The following is a 27,022-nucleotide window of genomic DNA, read 5'->3' on the forward strand; positions in this document are numbered from 1 at the left end:
GGGGAACTACAACTCCCAGCAGGCCCCGGGGCAGAGCCGGCAACTCGCCAGCTGGTGTTAAAGGAGACGCGGGCTGTTATTATTGCCTCCGAGCCGCTCCGGCGGCGCCAGAGGCTGCGCGTGGGGTAAGTGTTGGTTGCCGCAGCTGCAGCAGCCCTGGCGCTCTGGACTCTGCTGCTGCTACTGCAGCCGCCGCCGCCTCCCCTTCTTTGCGGATCGTTTGCGGTGCAGCAAGGTATTTATTTGCACGGCAGGCAGGACTGCGGAGGGTGGGGGAATAAGGATGCTGAGAAATATTTCGACTGTGGCGTTGGAAGGGTGGGCGAGCGCGCGTGTGTGTGTGTGTTTTCTAATGATTGCCTTGCATGGCACTGACAGTAGGCAAGGCAGCAGCCAGCTTGAAGTGGGTGGCTAACTTGGGCAAAGGTTTTCATCAGGACAAAGCTTGGGGGGCGAAAGAGGTTGTCTTGCATCCTTTGAGCGAAAGGGGATTGTGGGGAGAGAGAGAGATGGGTGATAGTCCCATTCTGTGGGGTGACACTGGACTCTCTAATACAGTATGTGACAAGTACCCCCTAATGAGCTCTGTAACAACAGCATTATTGGTCCAGATCCAATCTATACTCAGGCTGAACTCTCCTTGGCTTTGATAGGAGTTTTGATGGAGAAATAAAAGCAGGCGTTGGCAAGTAATTTGTTCGCCAGTTTATGAAGGATCTCAAAATGCTTTATGAATTTAGGGATGTACGATGGTTTGTATGTAAACATCTGGAGCCTTTGTAGAGTCCTTTGGGAGAGATGAAGTGAGCTGTAGCTCAGGAAAGCTTATGCTCAAATAAATTGGTTAGTCTCTAAGGTGCCACAAGTACTCCTTTTCTTTTTGTGAGAGATAGAAAAGGCCAAATAGACCATCAGATCTACCACCTTGCCAGGGCTGAAGCTAAAGGGATGTATCAAATATTAATCTGTTATTTTATGTTTTGTCATAGGGGGAACATGATATAGATCTTTTCTGTAGTCTTTATAAAGTTGGCTATGGTCTCCATGTGCACATCTGACTTCTATTGTGAGAGAGAACCCCAGGGTTTGTGTAGGATGGAGGTGAATCTGGGTCTAAAATGAATGACGTAAGTCATTGTTATAAATGCACAGTTTACAGGTGTGTCTCCTCCTCTCAGCCAAAACATTGGAGGCACCTACATCTTAGAGTTTTATACAGATAAAGGAAGACAGAGATTTTAAAGGAAAGGAGAGATGTTTGGTCTATAAATACCTTAAAGAAACGACAAGCATGACAAAGGGGAATTATTTATATTCTCCAAGGACAGTAACAGAGGGCATGTCAGTGTGAAGGTCAGGGCAAAGTAAGGCAGCATCCAGTGACACAAAGGGGTCCTGGGCACGGCAGCCAATCAGAGCAGTTTGATTGGTGCCACTGTTTTGCTTGGATGGGAAGCAAATTATGACTTGGGAATCAAAGGAAAATTAGCCTATCTGGGTGATGTGAGAAAGAGAGACTATGCCAGGAAAGCATAGTCGAGTGGTTAGATCACATTCTGTTCTATATTCTCTACTCAGCCACTGATTTTCTCTGAGACCTTGGGCAAGTCACTTTTGTGCTTTAGTTTTCCTATCTGTAAAATGGGATAATAATCTCTCATAGGGGTTTTGGGAAACTAACTCCATCAACATTTGTAATGGTCCTTTATGAAAAGGTGTGTAAATGCAGAATATTATGTATTATGCGGGGGTTAAACTGAGAGGACATATCCAGGGAGCGAGAGGATGAAATGCTGGTGGATCTGCACTTTATTTAATGTTATCACACCCATGTGGATGAAAGAAAAAGTTTCAGCTAGATGTTAGAACAAAGTTCATAACATCAAGAACTGTAAAGCAATGGGCTAGACTCCAGGTGAGTCACAGTATCAAGGATTCATGGCACCATCACTGCAGAGATGTGAGGTCAGGTTAGCTAAAACATTAGTGGGCCTAATGTAGAGTGAGGTCCTGCAAAATGTTGAAAGTCAGTGTGGATGATAATAATGATGTAACAAATCTCTGACCACCAGGGCCTTTACAATGGCTACTGTGCTGCTGCCCCTGGCATTTTGGAACTTCATGGCACTCAGAGGCTCCTGCTGCTAAAGCTGCACACCCCTGTCGCTAAAAGAAAATCTCCACCAGCTCTTTGCAGTATAGGGCTTATGCTGCACAAGAGCCATTCTCATATAATGCAGCAGAGGGCAGTAAAACATATAAACAATAGCCAGTTCACCACAGCAGTTAGCACTTCATTAGGGCCTTTCATCCAAGGATCTCGAAGAGCTTTGCAAACCTGGATTAATTAAGCCTAGCACCCTGTAAAATAAGTAAAGGCTATATAGGTATTATTTTGCCACCCCACCCCTCCCACTTGAAATGCAGCCATTGTTTGGCATACAACTTTTTAACAGTGCCTGTCATCTCTACACAGACGTTTAGGATGGCAAGTGAAGAATATTGCTGTATCCAACTGAAATTCAAAGGTGAATTTAACAAGGCAGAATGTAATTACATGGGGCAGAATCTGTCCTCTTCTTTTATGTAAAACTACCACTGGATCTTTAATGGCCAGGAACATCAGTTTTATGTCTCACCCAAAGGGTGACCCAGCTGGTCTCTTATAGGCTTACTAACGCTGACTTTCAGCTCAGAAATCTCATAATAATGGGCCTGATTTTCCACCCTGTTTACAACACTTTATGCTGGTCAACGCCCATGAAGTTAATGCATAAAACTTGTGTAGCAAGATGGCTCATCCAGGTTAATTCAGTGGGTCTCAGGGTGGAAAAAAAATCATGATTTAAAAAAATCAATTTTTTAACATTTAAATTCAGGTTTATTTTTAAAAAATCTAATTGAAATTGACAACCTATGTTAAGGTCTAGGCTTATTATGTCTATTAAAATCATTTACGTTAAATACAAAAAATAATATTAAGAAGTACATGTTTGCTGCCAACATTTAAAGAAAGGCAGACCACAGAAACGGTGGCAGCCACTAGCTAAGCACCTGGAAGCAGAGTTAGCTGAAGTATGAACCCAGCTTTTCACAGCAGTAGCATCTTCTGCAGTTGCAGAGAGAATATTTTCTTAATTTAATTTTATTCAACTAGTTCAGATTAATATCTAGTTCATTCAAAGTTAAGAAACTTACTGGAAGTTGAGAAAGAAAGCAAGCTCATTTTCTTTTCCATTCTATGAATAAAAACTAGGTAGGGGCGAGAGGATGAGATTTACTAGTTCTAAAATCTTGAAGGACTTGGTGGTCAGGGATAATCAGTTCAATTCACTACGTAGAGGTAAAGTTCATTTGTTTAATAAATCAGTTAGTTTTAAATGCCTAATGTGTTATGATAAACTTTTTTCTCTGATGTATCCAGCACATTTAAGATAATTTTATTTAATAAAAAAATTAAATGCTGTTGTGACCCAAAGTGCCTAAGGTATCCCACAATGAAAATGTCAAGGTCAAGGCAGGCTACAAAAAGCAGAGCAGATTCTCCCAAAACTGGTGGTTAACACTGTAGTTAGATTCGCCAACCAGTCACAAATTGTGCACTTGATCCCCCACACTGGTTATCAAGAAGCTTGAAAAAAAGAAATCACACAGCCCCCTTTATTGCATTCCAGTCTCTGGCTCTCAATCAGCAAAAAGGTCCAGTAAAATGAGAAGTTATTTAAAACTCTGTTCAATATACAAAACATTCTTCTGATCCCCAAAGGGCCAGCCACATAACCAAATCAATACTAGTTTGGATCTTACCCAAAATACCACACTGCCAACCAAGCCTTAGTATCTAAAACTAAAGGTTTTATTATAAAAGAAAAGAAAGAGAAGAGAGCTGTGAAATGATCAAAGCAATCAGATACATACATGTGACTTCAGAGTCCATATATCAGGTTCTTAGCAGCATTGGTGAGATTGTTGACTTGTAAAGTCCCTCTGGAACACATCCAAACCTTGGATGGGTCTATCAATCCTTTGTTCAGAGCTTCAGTTTGTAGAGAAGTTACTCCAGAGGTGAGAAGAAGGATTGAAGAAAAATGGAAAAGATACAGCTCCCTTTTTATATCGTTAGCCATGTGGCTTGTACATCCTCTGTCCCAAACACAAGCTCACAGCACATGAGTATGGGAAAGCACTTAGAGTAGTCCCCTGTCCAGAGGCATCTCCCTACATGTCCTGCTGACTCATAGACTGTTAAGGAAAAGTTAGCACATGTGACTCCATTTTGGTTTGGGGCCCACCATTGTCTAAAAGCAAGCACATCATGCACCAGGAGGAGTGTTCCTTAGATACTGCATTCCTGTGAAAATCCTCCTCAATGTCTCCAGCCTGTCTTGACTCCTGGTATCTGTTCTTTGTCAGTCCCTAAACTCCCTATCTCCTGGCCTTTGATGTGAGGCCTCCCATCCTGATAATAAAAGTTACTGATGCATGGCTTTAGGACCATGCTGTGTAATTAACATACTAGTTTAGCACGAGAAATGCACCAAGCAGGGATACGTGGTAGATAAGAAAAGGGTTTGTTTACTGGCTAAGGTTTCCAATGCACGAGGGCAACATGCTTTGCTAAAAAGTATATAACCTTTGTATAATCTGTATTCGGGGTCCCCTCCTGGCTAGCAGGGGGGCACCACACTTGAGCGTAATAAACTTGGTGTTTTTTGGGAACTCGGCAGTTGTGGACTTTGTTTATGTGCCTCAGCCTAGATTCGAATTGTGCGTGACCTACCAGGTGTAATTTGTAGCATTTGTGTGCGTGTCCTACCAGGTGTAATTCGTAGCATTTGTGTGCGTGTCCTATCAGGTATAATTCGTAACAAGACATAGCCTGTGGCAGGGTGGATTTGATTTAAATCAAATTGATTTAAATTACTAGTCAGGAAGACTCGATTTAATCATGGATTTCTACATAAAAGTGCATTCTTGTTGGTTGTTATAACCTTAATACATATTCTTCACAACTCAGAGATAGATGTAGGTTTCATTTTTAGAAGGTACACACTACACATTTTTAAAGTGATTTATTTTGAAAACTTTTCAGATTCGTTTTACAGCTATATCAGAAAATGAATGATTGTTTGGTTATTTCATTTACAAAAGGTAATTGAAGCAGATATTTATGAAGTCATTGGGAGATGAACTATCTCCAATTCAACAGGTTAATCATTAATATTTGAAGGATTTTCTTGCCATGCTGTATTAGGAGGAGAACATCACCAGACAGACATTTAAATTGTTTTATTTAACTAAAACAACAACGTTATGTATTCTGGATTTTTTTCTTCAACAGGAAAACATATAATATTTTAACAAAACAAGCATATGCATTTTTGAATTTAGTTAAACATTCAAGTTTTTTAAAATCAGGTTTGTTTTTGTTAAAATTGTTTTTAACTAAAGCAGTTAAATGAAATATTAAAAAAAAATTAAATTGACTATGTCAGCCAGGTCAACATGAGAAACTTAAAATATTGGCTTCTGCAGGTAACTCAGTCGTCTTCACCTTCATTTTCCTGTTTGTTCATAATCTGGAAAAGAAAAACAAGCTTTCCTGCTTTTTCAGGTCCCAAACAATTTCTCAATTTGGAATGAATTAGTCCAAAGGAAGAAAATATTCTTTCTACACCAGCAGAAGAAGCTACTGCTGTTAAAAGTGAGATTATCACTTCAACAGTCTCTGAATCCAAGCGCTTAAGTGACTTCCACCAGTTCACTGGTGTGACTTTCTTTAAAACATCATCAGCAAACATATTTCTTGAATGGTCCACCCTTAGTTCTGAAGTATATTATAGTTGGCATTATGGAGGGATGATTGCCGGATGTCCATATCATAGCCAGCTCCTCTTCTTCAGCAGTTAAGGTTTGACCCTAGTACTGAGTATTGAGAATATTTGCAAGAAAATGAGCTGGAGATAGTGCTTGTCCCACTTGTTTTTTTAATGCTTGTAATTTAACTCTGTCATTGCATATTTCTCTTTTTAAGATCTCACTCAGTTCCTTCCAAATTTCAACAGCATTGTCAATAAAACAGCTCTTTCCCTGCATTTTGTTCAAGGCTACAGAAATAGGCTTCAGGGTCCTCAGCATGTGCTCAACATTCTCTTCAGCCCAATGTTGAGAACTTTGACTGTGACAGTGCCATCTATTTATTTTTTCACGATTTTGCTCACAAACTGTCATCAGATTAGGCCAGTTCTTGATATAGTGCTCAAAACCGTCCACTGCTGCGTTCCATCACACGTCTTGTGGGAGAGTTAGCTTGGTTCCTCCCACTTTTTTCAGAGCAGCTGCTGCGAAGTGGTTGTTATGGAAGTATTTTGCAATTTCAACAACATTTCTGGAACACTGAAGTCTTTGGCTAGGAGGTGCATCAAATGAGCACTGCAACCATATATTATTAGTTTGGGACTCTCTTCGCTTTCTTCTAAATAATTTCTTCTCATCTTGGATGCATTTGTAACCAAGCTGCATACTAGACATTTGCATTTTTTTTCACAGTTTGTTATAGCTTTTACTGCTACTTCTTGTAAGTATTCTGCTGTGTGTGCATTTCCTGATGTATCAATTGTTTCTGTAAGGAAGACATTCCCTTCTTCTGTTGTCACACAAGCATATACAACAGGATCATTGTGGACATTGCTCCACCCATCAAGACTCAGGTTAACAATTTCACCCTCTAGAACAGCGGTTCTTAACCTGGGGTGCACAAACCCCCTGGGGGTGCGAGACATGCCAGATTTTTTTAGAAGGTAAATCATAGAAAACACAAATTAAGCACAGGCACTTAAGTACAACTACTTTGTTTCATCAAACCTATATACTTATTAACATTATACATTTTGAAATGATTACTGTAATATACAAACAGGTTTAAAGAACTGACCTACTTCAACGATTTTTGATAAGGGGTGTGAGAACATATTTTGATTATTGATAAGGGGTGCGAGGACATATTTTGAGAACCAGAGGTGTGCAGGCTGCAGTAAAGGTTAAGAACCACTGCTCTAGACTTTTTGCACACTGCTCAGTTTCTCTTTCAACACTTTATTTAGCAATTTGCCTGTGACATCTGCTCTGTTGGGTGGACTGTATCCTGATCTTAATGACTGAACCATGTTAATGAAGCGTGGGTTCTCAATCATACGGAAAGGACAGTTTGTTGCATAAACAAACAGGGAAATTTTTTCATCAATTACCTCTTTTTGTAATCTGGTGGTTCTTATCACAAACTTATCTATGGTTGTTTTTGGATGATTGGAGTTTTTTTTTCCTTTTTGCTACAGGTGATATACTGTGGCTATGTGACATACATGATGTGACTGAAACACTATCATTGGCAGATAACTCTGAAACTATAGAAAATAATGGTGATCTTGAAAGTGGATAGTCTTCAGAATCCTGTATGTTGAGGACAGATTCTCCTAAAATAAGTCAATGCAGTTATTTAATTATTATTACCATACTGCTCATTTAGTCTTACTCATTGCATTCACTGACACTCTGTACTACTTTAAAGGTGAAATTGTAAAAGGAAGATCTGCCTATTTCAGCTGTTTATTTTTTATCACAACTGTATCTAAAATGATAGCACCATAGAGTAACAACTATGTTTTTTGCTCAAACATGAGGATTCAAGAATAGTCAAGAAGGAAGACAGGCAGTCCTTAAGAAAGAAGTATGAAATAAAAAAAAGTTTACCAACCTGAAGATCCTGAATGTTCAGACATGTTCCTTTCATCATCTTCAACGCAGCTTCCTCCTGAGAAGGAACGCTTCTCCTGATGTTGTTTAATTCTGGCAACCAGGCCTTGTATTTCTTTGTTGCACTGTTTGCATTTTGTGCACATGCCTGTCTTACCCACAGGTAGAGGAACTTCATTAAAATATTCCCAAACTGGGTCTCTTTTACGGCCTGTTGCCATTATAGGTTTTCCCTTCTAGTGAGAGAATGGTATGGTAGATCTCAAACCAATGAAGACTACACTCAGAAAAACCTCAAGGCTTCTGGAATATGCTGCTCAAACAGTTTCACTTTTGTTTGTACTGCCTGTCCCTCCCTTCTCACATTTATCTCCAGACTTCTTCTCCTGTCCAGCTATTCCGCCCCCAACAATTTTCTAATCATTGAACTTTTTGAAACTTTGCACTTTTAGAGAGAGGTAGGGGATTGACTCTGTGTACACAAATTTGCAGAGGGAAAATAGGAGTGAGGTCTGTTATTTCTCCTCTCTATGTTATGTATTTATTTAAAAACATTTTTGTTGTTAACAAGCATGTTATCTCTGGAGATATAAATCCATAGTCTGAGAACTGCAAAACTAAGCATCTCTGATGGTATCTTCTAGACTGAGCACTGAGTCCCATTGGGTAGATAGAAAGATTAACCTAAATAATCTATACAGAAGCCCCTGGAATCCCATAAGATTGGGTTCCTAATCCGTGAACTATTGGAACTCATTTACAACACTTTTCTTAAACATTACATGAATATATTGTCTCATACTAAAGAATTAGAATTTATAATCCCTATTCCATGATGAGATATCTTTGAGCTATAAAGTGTCTTAATTAAAACTATCTTTAGATAGGTTTTTTCCTCAAAAAGCATTTTATCAAAAAAATCTGATGTAAATTAAAAAATCCAATTTTTATCCACCCTGGCCCGTGGCTTCTCTCAATGGGTTCATTGTACAGCTGATTGCCCTTGATGGGTACGACCCTACCAAATTCATGGCTGTGAAAAAAGTGTCACGGACCGTGAAATCTAGTCTCCCTTGTGAAATCTGCTCTCGTCCATGAAATCTGGCTATTGTAGGAGGGGGTCAAGGTGTTGCCATCCTTACTTCTGTGCTGCCTTCAGAGCTGGGTGGCCAAAGAGCGGAACGGTGCAGCTGCTGGCCGTGCGCCCAGCTTTGAAGGCAGTGTCACCGCCAGCAGCAGCACAGACGTGAGGGTGGCATCATATGGGAGGAGTCGTCACTTTTTGCAGGGAGTAGGGCCGGCCTTAATGGTGGGTGATGTGGGCAACCGCTCAGGGCGCTGTGGTCACGCCACCCCGCCCCCCAGCCAGCCCAAGGCCCCTTAACCTCCCAGTGCTGGGCCCAGAACTGGGGAGGGCCAGAGCTGGGACACCCCAGCCAGGGGCTCCTAACCGGTGTCGGGCTCCAGCTGCTAGTTCCGGCTGGGCTGGGGAGGAACGGGATTCCTCTTTTTCTGCATGGGCCACTCCCAGGGCCAGGTCAGACACACTTCCAGGAACCTCCCCCGGCTGCAGGAAGCTCTGTAGCTGCTGGTTGGGAGCCCAGCTCTGAAGGCAATGCCACCACTACCAGCAGCACAGAAGTAAGGGTGACAATTCCGCATCTCCCCTACAGGAGCCTTGCGACCACCCCCTACAACCCACTTTTGGATAGGACCCACATGGTTACAACATCGTGAAATTTAAGATTTTAAAATCATAGAATCATAGAATATCAGGGTTGGAAGGGACCTCAGGAGGTCATCTAGTCCAACCCCCTGCTCAAAGCAGGACCAACCCCAACTAAATCATCCTAGCCAGGGCTTTGTCAAGCCGGGCCTTAAAAACTTCTAAGGAAGGAGATTCCACCACCTCCCTAGGTAACACGTTCCAGTGTTTCACCACCTTCCTAGTGAAAAAGTTTTTCCTAATATCCAACCTAAACCTCCCCCACTGCAACTTGAGACCATTACTCCTCGTTCTGTCATCTGCTACCACTGAGAACAGTCTAGAGCCATCCTCTTTGGAACCCCCTTTCAGGTAGTTGAAAGCAGCTATCAAATCCCCCCTCATTCTTCTCTTCTGCAGACTAAACAATCCCAGTTCCCTCAGCCTCTCCTCATAAGTTGTGTTCCAGTCCCCTAATAGTTTTTGTTGCCCTCCGCTGGATGTTTTCCAATTTTTCCACATCCTTCTTGTAGTGTGGGGCCCAAAACTGGACACAATACTCCAGATGAGGCCTCACCAATGTCGAACAGAGGGGAACGATCACGTCCTTTGATCTGCTGGCAATGCCCCTACTTATACATCTCAAAATGCCATTGGCCTTGTTGGCAACAAGGGCACACTGTTGACTCATATCCATCTTCTTGTCCACTGTAACCCCTAGGTCATTTTCTGCAGAACTGCTGCCGAGCCATTCGGTCCCTAGTCTGTAGTGGTGCATTGGATTCTTCCGTCCTAAGTGCAGGACTCTGCACTTGTCCTTGTTGAACCTCATCAGATTTCTTTTGGCCCAATCTTCTATTTTGTCTAGGTCCCTCTGTATCCTATCCCTACCCTCCAGCGTATCTACCTCTCCTCCCAGTTTAGTGTCATCTGCAAACTTGCTGAGGGTGCAATCCACACCATCCTCCAGATCATTTATGAAGATATTGAACGAAACCGGCCCGAGGACCGACCCTTGGGGCACTCCGCTTGATACCGGCTGCCAACTAGACATGGAGCCATTGATCAGTACCTGTTGAGCCCGACAATCTAGCCAACTTTCTGTTCACCTTATAGTCCATTCATCCAGTCCATACTTCTTTAACTTGCTGGCAAAAATACTGTGGGAGGTTTTCTTCCCCCGTCCCTCCCCCCCGCTCTCCTGCTGGTAGTAGCTCATCTTAAGTGATCACTCTCCTTACAATGTGTATGCTAACACCCATTTTTTCATGTTCTGTGTCTATATAAATCTCCTCACTGTATTTTCCACTGAATGCATCCGATGAAATGAGCTGTAGTTTGTGAAAGCTTATGCTCAGATAAATTGGTTAGTCTCTAAGGTGCCACTAGTACTCCTTTTCTTTTTGCGAATACAGACTAACACAGCTGCTACTCGGAAACCTGTGGGAGACCGTGTCAAAAGCTTTGCTAAAGTCAAGGAACAACACATCCACTGCTTTCCCCTCATCCACACAGCCAGTTATCTCGTCATAGAAGGCAATTAGATTAGTCAGGCATGACTTGCCCTTGATGAATCCATGCTGACTGTTCCTGATCACTTTCCTCTCCTCTAAGCGCTTCAGAATTGATTCCTTAAGGACCCGCTCCATGATTTTTCCAGGGACTGAGGTGAGGCTGACTGGCCTGTAGTTCTCAGGATCTTCCTTCTTCCCTTTTTTAAAGATGGGCACTACATTAGCATTTTTCCAGTCGCCTGGGACTTCCCCCGATCGCCATGAGTTTTCAGAAATAATGGCCAATGGCTCTGCAATCACATCTGCCAAACTCTCGGATGCAGCGCATCCGGCCCCATGGACTTGTGCTCGTCCAGCTTTTCTAAATAGTCCCGAACCACTTCTTTCTCCACAGAGGGTTGGTCACCTCCTCCCCATGCTGTGCTGCCCAGTGCAGTAGTCTGGGAGCTGACCTTGTTCGTGAAGATAGAGGTAAAAAAAGCATTGAGTACATTAGCTTTTTCCACATCCTCTGTCACTAGGTTGCCTCCCTAATTCAGTAAGGGGCCCACACTTTCCTTGACTTTTCTTCTTGTTGCTAACATACCTGAAGAAACCCTTCTTGTTACTCTTAACATCCCTTGCTAGTTGCAACTCCAGGTGTTATTTGGCCGTCCTAATTTCACTCCTGCATGCCCGAGCAATATTTTTATACTCTTCCCTGGTGATTGGTCCAATCTTCCACTTCTTGTAAGCTTCTTTTTTGTGTTTAAGATCAGCAAGGATTTCACTGTTAAGCCAAGCTGGTTGCCTGCCATATTTACTATTCTTTCTACACGTCGGGATGGTTTGTCCCTGTCACCTCAATAAGGATTCTTTAAAATACAGCCAACTCTCCTGGATTCCTTTCCCCCTCATGTTATTCTCCCAGGGGATCCTGCCCATCAGTTCCCTGAGGGCTGGAATTTTCAAAGGTGCCTAAGGAAGGTAGGTGCCTCTCTTTGATTCTTGCTTGCTGTTTGGCTGCACTCATGAACGTTATGATGGTGAAATTTACCAAAAGGGACCATGAATTTGGTAAGACCCTATTGATGGGCCATGAAGCAGGCTGGATAGTGTTGATGCCAATCTGCCTGACGGTGTCACCCAGATACACACCACAAGTTGGAGATATCAATATATCACACATATTTATAACTCACAATAAAAAGATGATACATACATATAAATAAACTTATCATATTTAGCATATCATAACTTTTCCACTGATACCTTACATGGCATATCTTGTATGACTCATTGCAATTTTGTAATGTTGTTATCCATAACATTATAAATGGTGACTCATAGTCCATACAGCGTTACAGCTGTTTTTGTGCATTTTTAATTGAATTTGAATTTCTATTCAAGTAGCACTTGACACGGATTGCAAGTAAAAAATGAATAATTTAGTAAATAAGACATGCATCTTTCACCATTTTCTAACATAATAAAAATTTAAATATTAAAAAATTGCTTAAATAAATATACCGATATAATGTATCCTCCTGGCTAGCAAAAGATTTAGTGTAAAGGGTACATTTAGTTGCAATTCAACATGTTTTAATGATTATAAGCTAGAGAGAATCAACCTCCTTGATGTTTATTCTGTGATTTTTGAGAGCAATCATATCCCCATTCAGCTTTCGTTTTGCTAGGCTTAAAGTACACCTGCAAAATACAATTAAAAGTGATTATTTATATCAAGGTTTCCTGCTTGCTGATTTAAATCACTTTGATTAAAATCAATCCACCTGATGAGTCTTAGGGTCAAGGCACTGGATCGAAACTCAAAAGATCTGGAGTCAATTCCTGACTCTGCAGCAGACTGTCTGTATGACCAGGGCCAAATCACTTCATCTTGCTGTTTCCGATCTGTGTAACAGGGATAATGATATTTCTGTTGTTTGTTTGTCCATTTAGAGTGCAAGTTCTTTGGGGTAGGAACTTTCTTTTCCTATGTGTGTAAACAGTTCCTAGCACAATGGGGCAGGGGCAATGCGCAGAGCTCCCTTCGCCATCCCTCCACCTAGGAGCTGGAGGGACATGTCACTGCTTCTGCGACCCAGGTGGAGCCAGGCAGGGAGCCTGCCAGCCCCGCTGTGCCACCAACCGGACTTTTAACAGCCTGGTCAGTGATGCTGAGCGGAGCTGCCAGGCAGGGGACTGGTGTGCGGGAGGGTGTGAGGGCTCTGGCTGGGGGAGTGGACACCTGGCAATCCTAGTCATAACCTTGTTATATTTGAAGTAGGAGAGCTGATACTGAAACACTGCAAAGTGGTCTAAGGAAACTTTACTGAAAAGCTACTGCTAGAAAGTGGGGGATGGGATGAATATATTTAAAAACAGTCGGAGGGACTTCAGTTGAAATTAATCCCAGTTAAAGAAACACTGCCATTGTGAAAAATCATACACTAAGAGAATCCCTTACCTACGTTAAAAAGATCACCTTGGGTTATTAAAAATAAAGCTGGTCGGGGGGGGGGGCAGTGAGGCTGGGCAAAGAATCCAAGCTTCCTATTCACCACTGATGTTGGTTAGTTACATTATTTTGTTGACAGTCAATTCACCTTTCTAGTTCTGGCATACTATTAAGGTGCAGAGGTGCAGTATTTGTATGTGTCCAGCATTGCAGAGACACATTTTAAGGTAAACAAAGTACATATTTTAAATGTTGGTGAAAACATGTCTATTCATATTAGGTTTCATATAAACCCTATGTTTAGGTCCTAAACCAGGGGTGGGCAAACTATGGCCTGGGAGCCTCATCCAGCCCTCCAGACATTTTAATCCGGCCCTTGAGTTCCTGCCGGGGAGCGGGGTCCACGGCTTGCCCCGCTCTGGCACTCCAGGCGGGGAGTGGGGTCAGGGGCTTGACTTGCTCTGCGTGGCTCTTGGAAGCAGCGGCATGTCCCCTCTCCAGCTCCTAGATGTAGGAGCATCCAGGGGGCTCCGCACGCTGGAGGAACTGCAGCCAATGGGAGCTACAGGGGCGGCGTCTGCAGACAGGGCAGTGCTCAGAGGGGGAACATGCCACTGCTTCTGGGAGCTGCTTGAGGTAAGCATCACCTGGAGCCTGCACCCCTGACCCCGCACCCCGCCCCAGCCCTGATCCCCCTCCTGCTCTCTGAACCCCTTGGTCCCATCCTGGAGCACCCTCCTGCACCTCCAACCCCACCCCAGAGCCTGCACCTCCAGTCAGAGCCCGAACCCCCTGCTGAACCCCAACCCCCAATTTCATGAGAATTCATGGCCTGCCATACAATTTCCATACCTAGATGTTGCCCTAGGGCCAAAAATTTTGCGCACCCCTGTCCTAAACTATGCCCCTTAACAATCTTTTTTTTTAAGGGGGCAGATGTGGGAGTACAACAGACCCCAGTGTGGCTAAATGGGAACATAGGTCTCCAAGCTGCATGGTGCTGAGTGCCCTCAACTCCTACTGATGTCAGAGAAAGTTCAGTGTTTGGCATCTCCCAGGAGTCCCTGAGTAAAGGCTGCATAAAATGTTTAGAATTTGGCTTGCGATCATCTTGATTTGGAGATACATAATTAAACAACATTTCAGGAGCATGTTGGCTGGAGAGATACAGTACAAGGGCTGGAATTTTCAAAGGTGCCTAAGGGAAGTAGGTGCCTCTCTTTGATTCTTGCTTGCTGTTTGGCTGCACTCATGGATGTTCTTGGCTTTTGATCATGCCACCATAAAGAGGGTGGATGGCCAGAGGCATAATTTAGAGCCACCTGGGGCAGACATCTTAGAAATCTGTTTTCCAGGCGTTAGTACAGTGAGTTCTGGGGAGAGCAGGAAGCACAGAAAACATTTTGCAGGCCGTGCCTACCTCGTCCATGGAACATTCTCTATGCACGTCACACCTGTGCTGCTCTTTGCACATTGCCGCTCGCCTGGGGAGCAGACCGGCAGTTCCTATTTTATGTGACTTTTGCTGCAGAGTTTGCATCATGCCCTTTCTCCCTGATGTTGGAGCCGCCTAGCGGAAGGGAACCTCCGGCCCCTATTCTAATAATCATTAATACTTTGTACCTCTGTAGCATCTTCCTTCCACCCCAGGAACTCCACGCTCTCTGCGGCCATGAGTAAACTAATCCTCACAACACTCCTGTTACCACTCCCAGATTACTGAGCAGGAAAGTGAGTATAGAGAATTCAAGAGCCACATTTTCAAGTGTAGCCACTGACTTTGAGCACCTTGTTTTTTGAATACTCAGCTTGAGCGTGCCTCTGAAAATTAGGCCCCAATTATGAGAAGCAGGACATCCTAAAATTGAGACACTCAAAATCAATGGCTAGTTTTTCCCAAAATGACTTGCCTAAGATCATACAGTGAATCAATGGCAGAGCTGGGCCTGAAACCCAGGACTCCAGGCCATCAAAACCACTGTTCTCATTTACCACATCAAAAATCTACATTAAAAGAATGTTGAGGTTGCAAAGTCAAGCACTCAAAAGTTAGGAAATGCCAGAGTTCAGGTTGCCTGTGCAATATTATTTCAACCTCTTGAGCATATGCATTATGATACAGGCTTTAATCGCATGATCACCTGGCCTCTTTCACTGCACAAGAAGGATGGTGCTCCCTGAAAGAGTAGCTGTTTATTATTTATTTTAACCTCCGATGTGTAGCCCCAGGCATTGTTTACTGTACACCATCCAAACTCTATACTGTGTACAGAATTATTAATGTTGTCACGGGCTTGTCTGTGGCACTGATCAGTATTGCATCTGAGTGCTTCACACACATTAACAAATTTATCTTCACAAAACCCCAGGGAGGTCAGAGTGTAGTGTTATGTCCACCGTTGCATTATACAGCGCTTTATAAGTGCAGAGCATGGCTCCCACTGACTTCAGTTGCAGCCGTAAGGGCTCAGTGCTTCTACAGATCAATTTGGGCACCCAGAAAATTAGGAACAGACTATTAGTGACCATGTGGGAAAAGTTTGGTGTAAGTGACTTGCCCAGTATCACATAGGTGCTCAGTGGCATAGGCAGGGAGATAATTCAGTTCTTCAGGGCAGCATTCAACTGCCTTAATTTTGAGATCATCCCTTTCTGTTCCTGCAGGCCCTTTCCCTCATTCACTGCATTGCACACCTTCCAAATGCTGCAATAAATGAGGCAGGGGCCTTGCAGACAACGGCCTCCTTCAGTACGTAACCCTGATTCTTCCCCAGAGCAAGTCCGTTCTGTGCACTGAATGGAGCAGGGGTCCTGTGGGACAAATAGCGCCTGATCATGTAATTAAAGACGACCAAAAGTAGATGCATGAGGGGGGCGAATTAAGTTAGCATAAGCAGCCTTAATTCTGGCATTTCCTATCTTTTGATTGCTTGACATTGCTGCCTGGATAGTCTTTTAACGTAGGCTTTTTTTGGGTGTAATACACAGATAAATATAAACTATTTAAGGACATTTTTAGGTGTTTTCCTGGCTCCCTCTGAGCCCTGTTTTCTTAGCACTCCTGCCCCACCTCTCCTTCCAATATTATCCTTAATAATAATAAGCAATACTCACCTACATTTGCCAGGGGTCTTTCTTGCTGCTTTTTGTTACACTCAGCAATTCCTGACCTTGTTATATAGAGATTGAAAAAATAAGGGACGTCCCTTGTAATAAGGAACTGTTGGCAACCCTAGCTTCAGTTGGACACTAAGGCAATGCTTGTCCATGCTGACTAAAGCGAGTGTTGACAGAGCAGCCCCCAAGGCCAAATACCCTCTCTTCTCTTCCCTTCCCTTGACCAGCAATTCAGCTTGTGATTCCAAGCTGTATCCAAATCTGCCAGCTCCCCTTGCCAACAAACTGAGGCAGAAGGCACCTAATCTGGAGCCTCTGCTCTTGCCCACTATTTTGGCTGTCACAGATTCCAGTGAGTGATAAATCAAACAAACTTTAATGCATCCTGCGCTTCCTTTAGAGCTTGCCAAAGGCAGCATCACCTACCACAGGAACACTTTGTTTCAATCCATTACTCCCTTCCCTCCATCCTCCGCTTCCACCAGCCAATCTCTCCAACCACACTACCAGCAACTTAGGTGGGGGGAGGGAAGCCCCTTACAGTATTTCCCACTAAGCTTGTTCTGAGGAATGGCAGAACTGTTTTAGCTGAAATTTTCCAGAACTGTTCAGTGTGAGGCAGACTCCTGGCATGGAAAATTTCAGCCCAGATGGTTAAAGTCTGGCAAAGGTTTATAAACAACTGAAAATAGGGACTTAGAATGGAAAGTGTTGGATAACCTTAACGACAGGTGTCTGCATTGCTTATAAGAGTTTATATTTCAATAGAGGTTTCAATCCATTTGGGGCCCCATTGTGCCGGGCTCTGTACAAATATACAGTAAATGCTCCAGTGGTGATAATGGTAAACAAAAGTGAGTAAACTAACCTTAGCTGGGGAACATGGAGTTTAGTTTGCCCTTGAGTGCACTCCTGAAATGCTCCAGGGCGCTTATAGTCTAAAGAGTAGACAGGTAGATGAAACAAACAGTCAGGGGACAGGAAGGATGGTGAAAATAGGCGGTTTAGCAGCAGGATCATTCCTCCCTGCTTTTAGTCTCTCTTACCACGAGATGGTCCGTTCCGTCGTCAGAGCCAGTCCTTGGTCTCTGCATCTCTTCCTCTCACTGTAATACTTTCTGTTGAAACACCATCACTTGTGGATTTCTTACTTTCTACTGTTACCCTGTCCCCATTTCCTACAAACTGAATGCATGCTTGATCCATGGACGTGATTCAGTCGCTGAAGGCATTTAAACTAGGAGCAACAGCTACCTGTCTCTTGTTTAGAGTGTGGACTTAGTGGCAAAACAGTACTGGTGCACTAGGGGGAAAAAATCCAGTGTATTTGCAGAGGACAGTATAAAGCAACTAGCACAAAACAGAAAGGCCATGATCACGGCTCAGTGGCCACATTGTAGGGCCAAGCACATTTAGGAATGACACAGTCATGCGCGTGCTGGGACTGCCTTGTATGATTTCACAGAGCAAAACAGCCAGCTTCCAGCAGAAGGGAACCGAATGAGCATGGAGATGTTTCCCGGCGTTTGTGCAGTCATGGGGGTAGGTAATAATTTGGATAAGTGGAATGGTTTGGTTGTTAGTTTGCTGGTTAAGAATTCTGGAGACAGGGTTTTGTGTGTGTGTGTCTTTGAGTTTTGGCTTGGCATTTTCCCACTAGTAAGCAGTCACTCTATATTTAGGAGAAAACATTCTCTAGCTCGACCACAAGATATAGGCTGATGCAGGAATTACTGGGTGGAATTCTCTGGACCGTGTTATACAGCAGGTCAGACTAGGTGATCATAATGGTCTCTTCTGGCTGGAAAAATCTATGAAAAAAATGGCTGTCGTCCAGAAAAAATCCACCGTTCTAATCTGATTCTGTAATATGGCCAGAAAAGATCACTTGGGTCAAACAGTCTGACACCTTTTCTGTGCAATATATAAAAGTTAGAGATGGAAAAGACCTGTTACGTCATCTAACCCTGCCATTGCAGTGCTGTCTTCTAGTCTTCTGTGGCAGAGGTGCTAAACCCTTTTTTTGAATCACACCCCACTTTCGGATTTTTTTTAACTTGGAAGCCCCCTCTCTTCCCCTCTCCCTCCACCAATAGTGAGAAGGACACTGCAAAGATCTGTGCCAGGTTGCAAGACCACTGACTCGAAGGCTCACCGTGCCCTCTGAGGAGATTTGACGTGACCCCTCTCTTCAGAACCTTTGTCCTCTGGTATATATCTGTGCCATTCCCACTCATGTTTTGCACTGTTATAGCATCATTCATTTTAGGAGCTTAAATGCTTTACAAACATTAATGAATTAAGTCTTGCAATAGACCTGTGAGGTAGGTAGTTATTATTATCCCCATTTTACAAATGAGGAAACAGAGGCACAGAGAGGTTAGGTGTCTTCCTCAGGGTCACACAGGAAGGCTGAGGCAGCACCAGGAACAGACTCCGCTTCTTGCTCCCAGATCTATGCTTTGACCAGTAGAAAACGGTTTAACTCGGCTGTGTCATGTAGACCTGTAGTGCTGGGTAAAAGTTGAAAGGAGGGGTGATCTTCCAGTTAGGGGTGGGGTGGGCTGGGCTGGGATGTAAACAATCTAGATTCAGTTCCCAGCTCTGCTACAGATTTCCTTTGTGACCTTGGGCAAGTCGGTTTCTCTACCCTGCGCCTTCAGTTCCTCATTTGTGAAATGAGGATAATTCTTCCTTTCTCCCACCCAGTGTCTGTCTTGTCTGTCTAGACTTATCTCTGCAGGTTGGGGACCGGCTCTTACTGTGTTTGTACAGGTAGCAGCAAGGCACTGTAATAGATTTGTCTTAAAAGACACAGTTATTTCTATCTGTTTGATTAAATAATATTATTCATGGGTTTTCCTGCTCAGTGTTTTCATCCCATGCCTGGCTACAAATCTGACTTTAATGTGGTTCTGAACTGTTCCAGTGAAATCCTTGTTCTTTCAGCAGGTCTCCCTTCTAATCCCATATATGGTGAGTTCAGGCAGTGACAAATGGCAAACTCCACCTGACTCTGCAGTCTCCATCTCTCGCTCTCTGTCTCCCCGTCACTTTGACTGTATAACACAAAAATGCAGCGTTTCCCTGATGAGCAGCCAGGATTTGCATTATTCTCTTCCAGTAAAGGCTGGCTGGCAGCACTATGGAAAACAGAGAATCCACACAAGCTGGGCAGAATCCCATCATAGGCTGCTGTACCTCAGCGGGAGTATATCCAGCGAGAGCTAGAGAGGGCTCTAAACATTGAAGGTAGGGAGAGAGGAAGCCAAAGAAGCTAAACGTAAACAGAGCTGAACTCAAAAACCTCAGACACCTTGTTCTGTAGTTAGGGCGATGATAAATTATTAGGGAGGGGTTGTTTCTAAGTAAGTTTGTTCATGGTAGGTGCTGCACTGACAGCCCAGGAGACTGAAGTCCCCTCCATCCAAGTACCAGGGCTGCAGCCATGTATCTATTTATCTTAGATACTTATACCCCCCTGTCATAGGGCACACCTGCCCTGTAGCACCCCCTGCTGGCCAAGGATGGTGCTGCAGGCACTCCCTGTCTCAGTTTTCCCTCCCCACATAGGTGGGAGCTGGTGCTATGGCTTAATCCTCTGGTCAAACTTAACCCTTTCCAGCATAGCAAAAGTCCAACTAAAAAATCCCAACAAACAAGAGGGTTCTTCTGCCCTTCCACGGCATCTTTAAGTTCAACCCACCCTCTGCACCCTGTTCCCAGCCCTTTTCTGGGCTTTCCGCTACTCAGGTATAGAGTACTGGTTCCCCCTGGAGCACCATTCTCCTGCAGCTCCAATTCAGGACTTTCCACACCAGACTGATGCCCTTTTATTGGTGCAGCTGCCTATTATATCACCAGAGCCCCCATGGTCCTGCCCTTTCAGGCTGGGAAGCAGCTAATTAATTATGCCAGAGGTGGTACTGGCCCCACCTCTCTTTAAAGGGACCAGTCACTCTCTGACACCCCATCACCATAGTATCTGAGCAGAGACATCTGTTAGTCCTGTGTTGATAAGAGGCTGAGTCCACAGAGTTGTTTCCAAATCCCATATTTATAACCGCCCCCCACGAGTTCTGATCAAATGTGCAGAAACTGCAAGACTGCTTGCCTTCAATGGAAATCCTCTGCCTAGTTTCAGAGACAGCTACAGAACATGTCCAGTAACTACTACACCCCTCCTCTCGGTATCTCTGGGCTCCTCTGAGTTTCCCTGCATGTGTGCAGAGACATGGATTTTAGTTGACTCCTCTGTCTTTCTCCCCACTGCTTGTCTCCCTTTTTTTGGACTTACAAAATGAGCATCAAACGGTGCAGTATAACGTCCACGCAGCGATGCCAATTTACACCAATTGTGGATCTGGCTCAGTCTCTCCATCCCATAATCCACCATGGAGTGTCTTGGTGTGTATGCATCTGTCTGTCTCTCGGTGCCTCATGCAAAGTGTTAAGCACCCTCAAGGTCTATTGAACTTTGGGAGTTGATGGCGCTCAGCCCCTCTTAGGATCAGGCTCTAAGTATTTTATCTTGCATTTATTCAAAGGACAAATACATGACCATTCGTAGGAAGCTCTGTTTATTCTAGGTGTTTATTTTAGTTGGATGGTTTTTAAATCTTACAGCCCACCTATTGGTGTCATGCTTGGAATGGAAGATCAAATCCCTCTCCATCTTTCAAAATGCCAGCTTGCTCAGTTTTTTTTTAAATGAGGACAGGGAAGTTGTTTTTAAAGCTACAGCAGCAATCATAGAATATCAGGGTTGGACGAGACCTCAGGAGGTCATCTAGTCCAACCCCCTGCTCAAAGCAGGACCAATCTCCAATTTTTGCCCCAGATCCCAAATGGCCCCCTCAAGGATTGAACTCACAACCCTGGGTTTAGCAGGCCAATGCTCAAACCACTGAGCTGTTTCTTTAGCATGTCTCGCCCTGTCCAGTATGGATGGCGGGTGGCATAGGCAGGGAAAGGCTATGCCTCCCCAAACAGCCTGTCATGGCCAGGGCCGGCTCGACAGTTTTTGCCGCCCCAAGCAGTGGAAAAAACTGCCGCCGTGGATGGCAAAAGGGAGGAGCTGCCGCCAAATTGCTGCGGCCACGGAAACGCTGCCGCCCCTTTCTGACTGCCACCCCACGCACTTGCTTGGAACACTGGTGCCTGGAGCTGGCTCTGGTCATGGCCCTGTCCACATTCCACCCCTGGGAATTCCCCTGCCTGCTTCCAGTTCCCCGCCCTTTGAGACTGGGGTAGGCAGGCTGGGGCCGGTGCACACAAGGCCTGGGGCTGGGGGCTCTGGGGCCAGCCTCCCCCAATGGCGTGTTCACCCGCCGCCCATGCTGTTCAGTCTTGTGTCTTGCTGCCGTCTCCCATTGGATGGCTGGCCATGCTCTCAAACTTCACACGGCCAAAGCTGAACTCCTCAACTTCCCTTCCATGACCTCCTCCTCCATTACTGCGGACAACACCTCTGTTCTTCCCCTCATCCAAGCCTGCAGCCATGGGCTGTGTTTGATTGCTCCCGCTTCTTTTCCTCTGCGTAGCCAGGACAGAACCAAGTCCTGTGGTTTCATCCCTCACAATGGATAGCTGAGCTACAACCTAGTCACCCCCCACCTCGAATACTGCAGTGTCCTCCTTTCGGGTCCATCTAACACTCTGTCCCTCGCACCTCCATCCATCCAACATGCTGTTGTCACAAAACCAGTTCACTTCAACTATGCCACCTTGCCCTTGGACCTGTTATGGCCTGGGATGTAGGCAGTCTGCCCTAGTAGTCAGAACAAGAGTCAGGTCTAGTGGGTGGAGCAGGCGTCCAGGTTGGGGAAACAAAGCCAAGGGTCAGCCCCAGAGTCAACTGCCAATTACCAGAGCCAGGGGTCAAGCCAGAGTCAGAACCAGGCATTGAAGCTGAGAGTCAGAGCCTAGGTCAGATGCCAAATGCAGGAGCCAAGGGCCAAGCTGGAGGCAGGGTCAGAGAGCACCGATCACTGAGGATTGGAGGCAAGGTGTAAGGGCAGGAGGAGATGCAAGGATCAAGAACAGAGCAGGAGCACAGTGGGAACAGGAGCCAGGAGCAGAGCAGGAGGCAGGCACAAGCAGGGTCCAATGCAGCTACAAGAGGCAAACACCTTGTTGCTCAGACAAGCAGCCAGTTTCTTCTTCTGGCTTAAGGAGCGAGGTTGGACCAATTAGTGGATCGGGTGATCCTCCCATCAGAGCTTCCATGGGTGGTGCCTTGGCTGAGGTTATAGCCCTAGTGGCTTCTCAGCCCGCTCAGTTCCAGTATCCATTGGATGTTGCAGCTGCCTGGTGACTCCTGGGCCTGGGTTCGAGACCCAGAACATCACAGAGTCACTCTCTCCACATTGCACTGCCTCTCAGATTCAAATATCTTGGCCTCACTTTTCAGGCCCTACATCAATGCAGGCCACGCATAGGCTTCAGAGCAGGTCTCCTTTCGTGCCACTCCACCAGCAAGGTGGGTTAGTCTGTGTTTTCTCTCTGCAAAAACTTACTAACACTCCTAAATCATTAACTGCTGATCTGTTAGACGGGGGTAGGGAGGGAGTCTCTCTTTGGAGCAGAGGTACCAGCCTCCCTCTCCTGGTAGCTCCTCTGGCTGGTGACCGTGACCTCTCTCTGGTGTACTGGCTGGGAGACACAAAGGAGGAAGCTCCTCACGCAGTCAGAGGGCTGAGGAAGAGGCAGGGATCCATGGAAGGCACCCATAGATGTTTTCCCCACAGGATCAGGGGAACAGTGGGTGGCACGGGAGGCAGCTGGTGGGGGAATGGCACATATCCCGCAATGGGGGGAGGGTAGTTCTGAGAGTGCAGGGCTTGAATATCCATATTGCCCCTCAGGGTACACCAACAGTCCCTGAAATGCTTGCGCTTACGTGGGACAGGTTAACATCCTCAGCATGGATGCCATTGTACTATTTCTTCTGAGGGTCATATCTAGGGTTGCCAGGCATCTGGTTTTTGACCAGAACACGTGGTCGAAAAGGGACCCTGTCAGCTCTGGTCAGCACTGCTGACCAGGCCATTAAAAGTCCAGTTGGTGGGGCTGGCAGGCTCCATACCTGGCTTCGGGCAGCTCCCGGAAGTGGCGACATGTCCCTGCGGTTCTTAGGTGCAGGGGCAGCCAAGGGGGCTCCACGCACTGCCCCTGCCCTGTGCACCAGCTCCGCACTCCCATTGGCTGGGAACCGCAGCCAATGGAAGCTATGGGGGCAGCACCTATCCATGGAGGGAGCGCATACCACGCAGAGCCACCTGGCCACCCCTATGCCTAGGAGATGAGGGACATGTCTCTGCTTCTGGGGAGCCCCCCAAGGTAAGTGCCACCTGGAGGCTACACCCCTCATCTCCTCCTGCAGCCAAACTCCCTCCCACAGCCTGCACCCCCTCCCACACCCCTGCCCTAGCCCTGAGCCCCCTCCCGCACCAAAAATCCCTCCCAGAGCCTGCACACCCCCCGCCCCCGCAACCCTGCCTCAGCTTGGATCCCCCTCTCACATCCTGAAACCCTCATTTCTGGCCCCACCCCAGAGCCCACACCCCCAGCTGGAGCCCTCACCCCACCTGCATCTCAAACACCTGCCCCAGCTCGGTAAAAATGAGCGAATGAGTAAGAATAGGGGACAGTGAGCAACAGAGGGGGGATGGAGTGAGCAGGGAGTGGGGCCCCAGAGAAGGGGTAGGGCTTTGGAGAAGGGGCAGGGCAAGGGTGTTCTGTTTTCTGCGATTACACACTTGGCAACTCTAGTCACCCCCGTGCGTCAGCCACTGCTAAAGCCCCAGGACTGGCTACAATGGGAACTGTTTGTCAGCATCTCTTGGACCCTGTACTGCAGAGAGCGAAAGAAGCTTCATCTTAGTTCAGGTGGTAGAGGCCCATATTTCCGGAGCAGGGAGATCTGGGTTCTTTCCCTGCTGTGACGCTCCAAGTGGCCGCAGTGCCTGGCACAGAGACAACAAGTAGCCATGGATTTGTTATGGTATTATTCCTAACAAAACAAATGGGAGGAAATGAGATCGCAGAATCCAAGCCCAAGCGCAGAATCACATGTGACAGATCTGCAGCTAACAGGCCCTCGCTCAGTCTTGTGCTGAGATTTTCCCAGGCTGACAGCTAGAGACGGGGAGTGAGTCACTGCAAGCTGTACAGGGGAGTTGCGATGATGATCTGGAACAGTCGGTCTGCAGGAATGAATAGAAAATGGCCTCCAATTGTGGGGGCTGGGAGGCTGTGTGAACTCAAAAAGAGTATAAGAGTCTCTAAAATTGGGAGTGTTTTCACCTCTGTCATCCCAGGCCGCTCCTTAAAATTCATATCTGGCAATTTAATCATCTGACACACCCAAAAAGACCGACAGATATCTTTAGCCACAATAAAGACACTTCAGCACAATAACCAGAGCCAGGCACCTCTAGGGGGTAGAAATGACACGAGATCGTCCGTGTTGTCCAGGGAGTAGATGTCGATAGTCATGCAGATTACAGCAGTGTAAATTGTTTGCAGAGCTCTCCAATTCTTGGATCTGGCCGAGCTGTGCTTGCTGCAGGACCCAGGTCACTTTCACAGCTGCCTGATCTTGGGGCCAACTTGGCTCCTGGTAAGAGACACCTCAAGGCTGCTCTTAGTTGCAGCTGGCTGTCCACAGCCCAAAGGGGCTGTTACAGCACCCACGGATTGCTGAAGTGCAGTGGTGCTCTGGCCATGCCCCTTTCCCCAAACCAAACCCCCTTACACCAGGAGCAGGGGAAGGTTTACATAGTGCCAGTTTTACACTCTGCCAGAGGAATCCGCAGGGAACTGATTAAGCCAGCTTTATGGCCCTGCTCTAGTGATACAAATGGGCCCTGTCTAATCTGAGGATCATCCCTGTATCTCAGAATCAGATCTGAGTTGTGTCTTTATTGCTTGATTGTCACCCTGCCTACTGTAGTCCTCTAATAGGACTCTCAACATGTAATATTAAAGATTAACATGGGAGGGAGAGGAGTGGGAGCCAGGGAAGGCACACAGGCTCAGATTTTACAATCTGGCAACGCTGCTCCAAAATTGAGAATTAGGCACCTAAATAAAAGTAGCTGGATTTTCAGAAGTGCTGAGCACCCAATCCCATCCCCGCTGAAGCCAGCAGGAGCCATGGGTGCTCAGAAGCTTTGGGTGGTAAAGTAAAACTGGACTAACATGCTGCTGTTTCACACTGTTTCAGAGTCTAAAAGGTGAAATGGACAAGATACTAGAAGCTGTGATGATGTCTTCCTACCCCAACAATGTGAAACAAGGGCTAGTGAGACGCGTCATAGAGGCAATAAAGCAGCCCATGGACAGCGAACAGTGCTGGTCCATGCTAGAACTCTCCACCAAGCTGTACCTCATGGGTGACACCAAGTTTAAGAGAGAGATCGGCAAAGAGGTTTTGGAAGTTTACGGCCACTACCACCCGGAGGAGTTTGAGGAGTTCTTCAATGTCCGATTCCTCCTGAGTCTCCTCCAGGAAGGTTACGGGCCTGCGGGGAAAAGGAGCCTTTACGTATTAGATTATATCCACCTGGGACTGCAGTTCATCTTGGAGAGCCCGTCAGCTAGTGACATTTTCAGCTTGCTGAGGATTGAAGTGCTCCGCAAAGTCTGCGAGCGGCCTGGGCCCAAGCAGTGTGCTAAGATCAGTAAGCTCTTATCCCAGCATCCTCAGTGTGTTCCCACAGGCAAACACCAGACTTTGTTTTGCCAGCAGCTAATACGGTGCATTGGGCAGTTCCAGTGCATCTCAGAAGGAGAAGATGACATCATGGAGTTTCTAGACCACGTGAACAAAGTGAGCGGACTGTTACAGAAGATCTGGAGAGCTCAGACTTCCTCCATTCTGCCATCCTTGAAGGAGCTTTTTACTATCATTTCTTCGACAGGTAAAAACAGTACAGTGTGTTTTCAGCCGTGTGCTACTAATGAAATAGAATGTCTTACATCAGGGGCTGGCAACCTTCAGCACGCTTCCTGCAGCTCCCATTGGCCAGGAACAGCGAATCGTGGTGACTGGGAGCTGTGGGCGGCTGTGTCTGTGGACGGTCAACATAAACAAAATGTCTCGTGGCCCACCAGCGGATTACCCTGATGGGCTGCGTGCCGAAGGTTGCTGACCCCTATCTTACATTTTACACTGTCCGAAAAGATCTGGCATTTCAGGAACTTAATAAAACAGATTCATAGTTGCACAGGCGATAATAAATAGGAAAGGGATCATCTGCTACTGAAATGCAACAGTAAGTCCACAGCAACCCTACCCAATCGTTTAGGCCAGGAAGTGAAGAATATATTATACAGTTGAGACTGCAGAGGAAACTTAGGCAGAATTTTAATTACGCAAGCTGAAATTTGACCAGCGTGCTGATGTAAACCAGTGATATAGCGTCCAACTCAACTGCAGGCAAAGCCAGTGGAAAGATTGCCATTGACTACAGTGGGAGGTAGAGTGAG

The 27,022-nt window shown here is 45.7% G+C and overlaps 1 protein-coding gene across 1 annotated transcript in view; it reads left to right on the forward strand.

Moving 5' to 3' along the window:
• The first annotated feature begins 168 nt into the window (after positions 1–168).
• Positions 169–27,022, forward strand: part of USP35 (ubiquitin specific peptidase 35) — a 64,826-nt gene continuing 37,972 nt past the window's right edge. The window contains exons 1-2 of the mRNA XM_077807428.1: positions 169–235; positions 25,758–26,454. Of these exons, the coding sequence (XP_077663554.1) occupies positions 25,773–26,454 (682 nt within the window). The 5' untranslated portion in view covers positions 169–235; positions 25,758–25,772. The remainder of the gene's footprint in view (positions 236–25,757; positions 26,455–27,022) is intronic.

The sequence above is a fragment of the Eretmochelys imbricata genome, chromosome 1, assembly GCF_965152235.1.
Source record: "Eretmochelys imbricata isolate rEreImb1 chromosome 1, rEreImb1.hap1, whole genome shotgun sequence".
NCBI lineage: Eukaryota > Metazoa > Chordata > Testudines > Cheloniidae > Eretmochelys > Eretmochelys imbricata.